Source organism: Hirundo rustica, chromosome 30 (genome assembly GCF_015227805.2).
Source record: "Hirundo rustica isolate bHirRus1 chromosome 30, bHirRus1.pri.v3, whole genome shotgun sequence".
In the NCBI taxonomy this organism is placed as follows: Eukaryota; Metazoa; Chordata; class Aves; order Passeriformes; family Hirundinidae; genus Hirundo; species Hirundo rustica.
This window is the reverse complement of record NC_053479.1, coordinates 988,746-995,798: the sequence shown is the minus strand read 5'-3', so window position 1 is coordinate 995,798 and position 7,053 is coordinate 988,746. Positions and strand designations below refer to the sequence as shown.

At 69.6% G+C, this 7,053-nt stretch overlaps 2 protein-coding genes across 2 annotated transcripts in view; both read right to left on the bottom strand.

Annotated features, from left to right (window-relative positions):
* LOC120764389 (extended synaptotagmin-1) overlaps positions 1-4,558 on the bottom strand; it is a 5,893-nt gene extending 1,335 nt beyond the window's left edge. The window contains exons 1-6 of the mRNA XM_040088342.1: positions 4,289-4,558; positions 3,333-3,374; positions 1,116-1,250; positions 388-461; positions 215-287; positions 25-114 (exon numbers count right to left, since the gene is read on the bottom strand). Of these exons, the coding sequence (XP_039944276.1) occupies positions 25-114; positions 215-287; positions 388-461; positions 1,116-1,250; positions 3,333-3,374; positions 4,289-4,558 (684 nt within the window). The remainder of the gene's footprint in view (positions 1-24; positions 115-214; positions 288-387; positions 462-1,115; positions 1,251-3,332; positions 3,375-4,288) is intronic.
* A 411-nt stretch (positions 4,559-4,969) lies between these two features.
* On the bottom strand, positions 4,970-6,395 carry ZC3H10 (zinc finger CCCH-type containing 10). The gene has a single exon (XM_040088461.2). It carries the CDS (start codon positions 6,392-6,394, stop codon positions 5,225-5,227), a length of 1,170 nt encoding a protein of 389 aa, XP_039944395.1. The 5' UTR covers position 6,395; the 3' UTR covers positions 4,970-5,224.
* Positions 6,396-7,053: the final 658 nt, after the last annotated feature.

Sequence of the window (7,053 nt, the reverse complement as noted above, 5' to 3'; positions counted from 1 at the left end):
GGACACACACAGGACCCGACTCACCGGGCGGCGGATGAAGAACATGCTGAGCGCCCCCACGATGGGCACGTCCCCCAGGAGGGGCTCCAGGATGATCCGGAGCATCCCGTGGAGCTGAGGGGGGGGGGGTGTGAGGATGAGACGTGACCCCCCCAAGGATCATCCCCACCCCCCCCCAAAAACCCCCCCCAAACCCCTCCCTCCTCTTCCTCACCTGCATCCCCTTCACCCCCGCCTTGCAGAAGAACTTTTTCACCTCCACGTCGATCTGGACGTCACCCACGTAGCTGAGGGGACACGACGAGGGGTGGGGGGCGTCACCAGAGCCCCCCCAGACCCTTCCCCACCTCCGGGGAGGGGCTGAGACCCCCCTCCCAGGTCGCTCACCTGATGTTCAGGTCCAGCAGGATTTGCTTCTTGTGGCTTCCAGGGTGGGCTCGGACCCCCAGGACACGGAGGGGCTGTGAGGGAGGGGCTTGGGTTTTAGGGGGGGGGGGGAGCTCTGAGGGGTTTGGGGTTGTGGTGGGTGAAGGTGGGGACCCCCCCTCAGACCCCCAAAATCACCATGTGGAGTCATCCCTGACCCCTCTGGGTGGAGTCTGGGGAGGTTTAGGGGGTCCTGGGAAGGGTTTTGGGTGGATTTTTGAGGGGTCCTGGAGGGTTTAGAGAGGATTTTGGGGGTCCTGGGTGGAGTTAGGGGGGGTTTAGGGGTGTCCTGGGATGGGTAGGAAGGTACAAGGGGGATTGGTGGGGTTTAGAGGGGATTTTGGGGGTCCTTGAGGGGTTTGGGGGGAGTTAGGGGGTCCTGGGAAGGGTTTTGGGTGGATTTTGAGGGGCCCTGGAGGGTTTAGAGAGGATTTTGGGGGTCCTGGGTGGAGTTAGGGGGGATTTAGGGGGGTTATGAGGTGCTTGGGGGGGGTTAGGGGGGATTTAGGGGTGTCCTGGGATGGGTAGGAAGGAACAAGGGGGATTGGAGGGGTTTAGAGGGGATTTTGGGGAACCTTGAGGGGCTTTGGGGGAGTTAGAGGAGATTTTGGGGGTCCTGGGGGGGTTTAGGGGGGATTTTGGTGTCCCGGGAGCTCCCAGGGAGCAGGGGCTGAACCCCTCAAATTCACCTTCTGGCCCATGTCCACCTTGGTGAAGGTGAAGGTCTGCAGGTGGGCGCTGGAGGCGCGGATGGCCGGGGCCACGTTCTCCTGCAGCAGCTTCTCCATGAACTGCCCGAAAAACGGCCAGGCCTGCGCCAGGACCTGCCGGACAGGCGGGACGGACGGATGGACACGGGGGACGGACGGATGGACACGGGGGACGGACGGATGGACACGGGGGAGGGATGGATGGACACGGGGGAGGGACGGGTGGACACGGGGGACGGACGGACGGACACGGGGGAGGGACGGATGGACACAGGGCAGGGACGGATGGACACGGGGGAGGGACGGGTGGACACGGGGGACGGACGGATGGACACAGGGGAGGGACGGATGGACACGGGGGACGGACGGATGGACACGGGGGACGGACGGATGGACACGGGGCAGGGACGGATGGACACGGGGGAGGGACGGGTGGACACGGGGGACGGACGGATGGACACGGGGGAGGGACGGATGGACACGGGGGACGGACGGATGGACACGGGGGACGGACGGACGGACACGGGGGAGGGACGGATGGACACGGGGGAGGGACGGATGGACACGGGGGACGGACGGACGGACACGGGGCAGGGATGGATGGACACGGGGCAGGGATGGATGGACACGGGGGAGGGACGGATGGGCACGGGGGACGGACGGATGGACACGGGGCAGGGACGGATGGACACGGGGGACGGACGGATGGACACGGGGGAGGGACGGATGGACACGGGGGATGGACCGATGGACACGGGGGATGGACGGATGGACACGGGGGACGGACGGATGGACACGGGGGACGGATGGGTGGACACGGGGGACGGACGGATGGACACGGGGGACGGACGGATGGACAAGGGGCAGGGACGGATGGACACGGGGGACGGACGGGTGGACACGGGGGAGGGACGGGTGGACACGGGGCAGGGACGGATGGACACGGGGGACGGACAGATGGACACGGGGCAGGGACGGATGGACACGGGGGAGGGACGGGTGGACACGGGGGAGGGACGGGTGGACACGGGGGACGGACAGATGGACACGGGGGATGGACACTGGGATGGACACATGGACACAGAGACGGACACTGGGATGGAGGGATGGACACCGAGTGGACACTGGGATGGAGGGATGGACACGGGATGGACAGAGGAACGGACGCTGGGGATGGAGACAGACACCGAGTGGACACTAGGGATGGACAGATGGACACCGAGTGGACACTGGGATGGACAGATGGACACAGAGATGGACACTGGGATGGAGACGGACACTGAGTGGACACTGGGATGGACAGATGGACACCGAGTGGACACTGGGGATGGACAGATGGACACCGATTGGACACTGGGGATGGAGACGGACACTGAGTGGACACTGGGATGGAGGGATGGACACTGAGACGGACACTGGGATGGACGCAGGATGGACAGAGGAACGGACACTGGGGATGGAGATGGACACTGAGTGGACACTGGGGATGGAGGAATGGCTGGAGGGATGGACAGTGGGAATGGAGGGAGGGAAACGGGACGGACAGGAGGATGCAGGGAAGGATGGAGGGACGGGAAGAGAGGAGGGGAGGAGAGAGGGATGGAAGGAGGCCGGGAAGGAGGGACACAGGAGGGAGGGAGGTGGGACGCGGGAGAGAGGGATGGAAGGAGGCCAGGAGGGAGGGAGGGAGGGAGGGAGGGAGGGAGGGAGGGAGGGAGGGATGGAAGGATTTCGGAGGGATGGAAGGATTTCGGAGGGATGGAGGGATTTCGAAGGGATGGAGGGATTTCGGAGGGATGGAGGGATTTCGGAGGGATGGAAGGATTTCGGAGGGATGGAGGGATTTCGGAGGTCCCGGCGATGCCGGAGGGATGGAAGGATGCCGGAGGGATGGAAGGATTTCGGAGGGATGGAAGGATTTCGGAGGGATGGAAGGATTTCGGAGGGATGGAAGGATGCCGGAGGGATGGAAGGATTTCGGAGGGATGGAGGGATTTCGGAGGGATGGAAGGATGCCGGAGGGATTTCGGGATTTCGGAGGGATGGAAGGATGCCGGAGGGATGGAAGGATGCCGGAGGGATTTCGGGATTTCGGAGGGATGGAAGGATGCCGGAGGCCCGGCGATGCCGGAGGGATGCGGGAGCGGCGGGAGGCGGCGCAGGGAGCAGGGCGGGCCGGACACACGGACGCCTCACCTTGTTCAGCCATTCCGCCCGCTCCACATCCGGGAAGCTGACCTGGGGGACAGGGGGGGGCCCTGAGCCCGGAGGGGGCCGCCAGGAACACGGCCCCTCGAACCCCGTGCCTCAGTTTCCCCAAACTCCCGCTCAGTCCCGTCTTTCCCTTAACATCTGCCCGCTCCCGGGGGTCCCGAGAGCGGGCGAAAGTCCCGGAAAACGGGGTCCGGAACCCTCCGGCACAGCGGGGAGGGGCGTCACGGCCCCCCCTCGGCCGGGCAGGAAGCGGCCCCGCCGGGCCCGGTGAGTCACGGCACCGCCGGAAGGCCGGGGCGGTACCGGGGCCGTCCCCTGCCCGCGGGGACCCCGCCCGGGGAAAGCGGGGGGCGGCCCGGGGGGCTCCCGGTGTGGCGGCGATCCCGGCCCCGAGCTCCGGGCGGGGCTCGGTGCGGCCGCCGGCAGTCCCCAAGGAACGGCCCGAAAGCGGCACCGGGAGCACCGGGAGGATGCCCGGGGGGGGGCTCTGGGGGTCCCCGGGAGTTTCAAGCGGGGACGCGGAGCGGGGGTCCCGCAGCGGGATGTGGTGCGGGATGCGGGCACAGCCCGGGGGTCCCAGCGGGAACCGTGCGGGGACGGGAACGACTCCAGCGGGGCTCGGCGGACGCGCTGCGGTTGTTGGGGGTCCCGGGCAGGTGCGTGAGGCTGGGGGATCCCCGGGGGCGCCAAGCGGAGCGGAGAACGGGGGCCCCGCCCGGGGCTGCGGGGAACTCAAGCGGCGGCGGCAGCGCAGCGGAACCGAGGGGAAAACTCAGCGGGCAGCGCCCAAGCGCGGGGTCCCGCCGGGGGCGGGCGGCAGCGCTTCCCAAAGCCCGCCGGTGCCGGCCAAGCGGCGACGCGGTGCCCGGTGCGGGGGGGATCCCGCGCCCTTCCCTCGGGCGATAACGGCGCTGCGGGGCCCCCGAGCACCCGCTTACCCAGGCCGGCAGCTCCCCGCGGGCCGCGCCCAGCCCGGCGGCGGCGGCGCGCACGGCCGCCTCCTCGTCCCGCTGCAGGCGCTCGGCCGCGCGCATCCCGCGCTCCCGGGCGCGCCGCCGCCGCCGCCAGCCCGCGTAGAGCGCCAGAGCGAGCACCACGGCGCCAGCGCCCAGCCCCAGCAGCCCCGCGGCGTAAGCGGGCAGAGCCCAGAGCAGCCGGCGGCCCAAAGCGCCCAGAGCCGCCAGCCCGGGCCCGCTCCGCCGCTCCATCGCTCCCGCTCCGCCGCTCCCGCTCCGCCGCTCCCGCTCCGCCGCTCCCGCTCCGCCGCTCCCGCCCCGGACACGCCCCCCGCGCACGCACGCGGAGCTCATTGGCTGAGCGGCGCGCCGCGGGACACGCCTCCCCCCGCACGCGCGCACCGCCCATTGGAGGCCTGCCAGCCCGTGGCCACGCCCGTGGGGCTCCCCCCCCCGGACACGCCCCCCCCACGCAGCACGCATTGGACGCCCGCCAACTGTTGGCCACGCCCCGTTGGAGACACGTGATTTGCCACGCCTTAAATTACGGGCGGGGCCCCAGCAAGGGGCGTGGTCGCAACGAGGGGCGTGGCCTCCGTTACGTGTCCCCATCCCGGTGTCCCCCCCTGCTCCCTGCCCCTACCGGGACAGCCGGGCCCGTGTCGGTTTGAGTTTGGGTTTTTTGTTTTGTTTTGTTTTAATAGCTGAAAACATCTCAGGGCGCGGGGAGCCCCGGTGCCACCCCCGGGACTCAGCCCCGGCGCTCAGTCCGTCCACGGGGCTCGGCGGGGAGCGCCCACGACCCGCCGCCGGTGGCGGGATGGCGTCCCCCACGCACCCAGCGTCCACAGCGTCCGTGCGTCCGTCCTCGTCCCGCCGCGCCCTCGGGACGGGCTCGGCTCCCGGCGCGGGGAGGGGTCAGTGCGGCATGGCCGTTATCCTCATGCTCTGCGAGGCGATGGGGTAGGTGACCATGGGCGTGGTGGCGTGGCTCATGGTGATGCCGCCGAGCGGCTGCGCCATGGACACGGCCACCGGCGCCACCGACACGGCCACGGGCGCCATGGACACGGGCGGCGGGGCCATGCCCTGGGCGATGGTCTGCGCCAGGGCCGCCGACAGCGGCGCGATCTCGGGGTTCATGGGGGGCGCGGCGTTGGCCGGGGGTGCGGCCTGAGCGCCGGCCGGGGCCACCAAATCCTGCTGGGTGACGGGGCGGGGCTGCAGGGCCTGGCTGCTGAGCGTGGTGTGCGTCTGAGCGATGCTGTGGTTGTAGTTGGTCACCGTGCCCACCGTGGGCGCCAGAGTCTGCTCGGTGGCCGTGGCCGTGGAGCTCAGCGTCATCACCTTGGCCTGGTTGCGGAACTGCGCGTTCTGCTCCAGCAGCACCTCGTTGGTGGCCAGCAGGTTGTTCACCTGCTTCTTGAGGTCCTCCACGCGCTTCCGCAGCAGCACGTTCTCCTCCTCCAGCAGCCGGTACTCCACGGCCCGCGGGCTGGCGAAGCCGTACTCGTAGCTCTCGTAGAGCCCCTCGGCCCGCCGCCGCTTCAGCACCGGCTCGTCGGGGTCGTAGAGGCCGTCGTAGGGCTCGTAGCGGCGCCCGCCGGGGCCCAGCCCCTGCTCGCGGCCCCGCGCCTCGTACTCGTAGTCCCGCTGCAGGTGCTGGAACTTGCACTTGGCGCCGCGCTGGCAGTCGCCCTTGAGGAAGTCCCGGCAGATGGGCACCTCCTCCTTGCTGTTGGGGAGGTCCGCGGGCGACAGCCCCAGCCCGGCCGCCACTTTCTGCCGCAGGCGCGGCGGCAGCTCGCCCGTCTTCTTGTAGCAGTCCTCGTCCTCCTTGGTGCCGTGGATGAAGCGGCAGTTGAGGCGCACGCACTCCTTGTTCTGGAAGTCGTGGCAGAAGATGAACTCGTTCTTGCGCACGCCCAGGTTGGTGACCTCGGAGATGTCGGGGTGGCGGAAGCGGCAGCGCTTGCCCCGCTTGCAGACGTTGCGCAGGAAGTCGCGGCAGATGTCGTCGGCGCCGGCGCCCGCCTCGTCGCCGCTGCCCCCCGTGGCGTAGCCGTCGCGGCCGTCGCGGTCCGGCATCTTCGAGGGAGGGGCGGCTGAGGGGGGACAGGGAGGGGCGGGGTGAGGGAGGGAACGGGAAGGGGGAAATTCTAATCCTAACCCACCGCCGGGCACCGAGGGACGGGATCGGGAGAGATCCCGGTCAGGAGGAGGGAGGGAGGGATCGGGAACGGGGAAACTCCCACCCCGGGGCACCGAGGGAGGGATCGGGAAGGGTCCCGGTCAGAGGGGTCACTGGAGAAAGGAGGGAGGGCCCGAGAGTGACGCCGGTACTGATGGGGAAGGGTTCTACATCCACCCCGCGGCACCGGGAGCTTTGACATACCGGAGGAGAGGAGGGGAGGAAACACCGGCAAGGGAGGGAGGGATGGGGTGAAGCAGGAACCGGGAGGGACCCCGGGATTGGGCGAGAGGGGAATTCACCCACCCCGGGCACCGAGGGAGGGACCGGGAGTGACGGCGGTACCGGTGGGAAGGGGTAGAAGCACCCACGCCGGGGCACCGGGCAATGAGGGAGTGACCGACGGCGGGGAGGACAAAACACCGCCCCCGGGGCATCGGGCACGGGGAGAGGGACGGGAGCGAGCCCGGTACGGGGGAACACCGGCCGCGGGGTCCCAGCGCTGCCGCGGAGCCGCTGCGGGGGCAGCACGGCCGGGGATCCCCCGCGGGTCCCC

Bases quoted from the DNA above. Each gene is read 5' to 3' on its own strand.
- ZC3H10 (XM_040088461.2), bottom strand. From the start codon at position 6,394: ATGCCGGACCGCGACGGCCGCGACGGCTACGCCACGGGGGGCAGCGGC.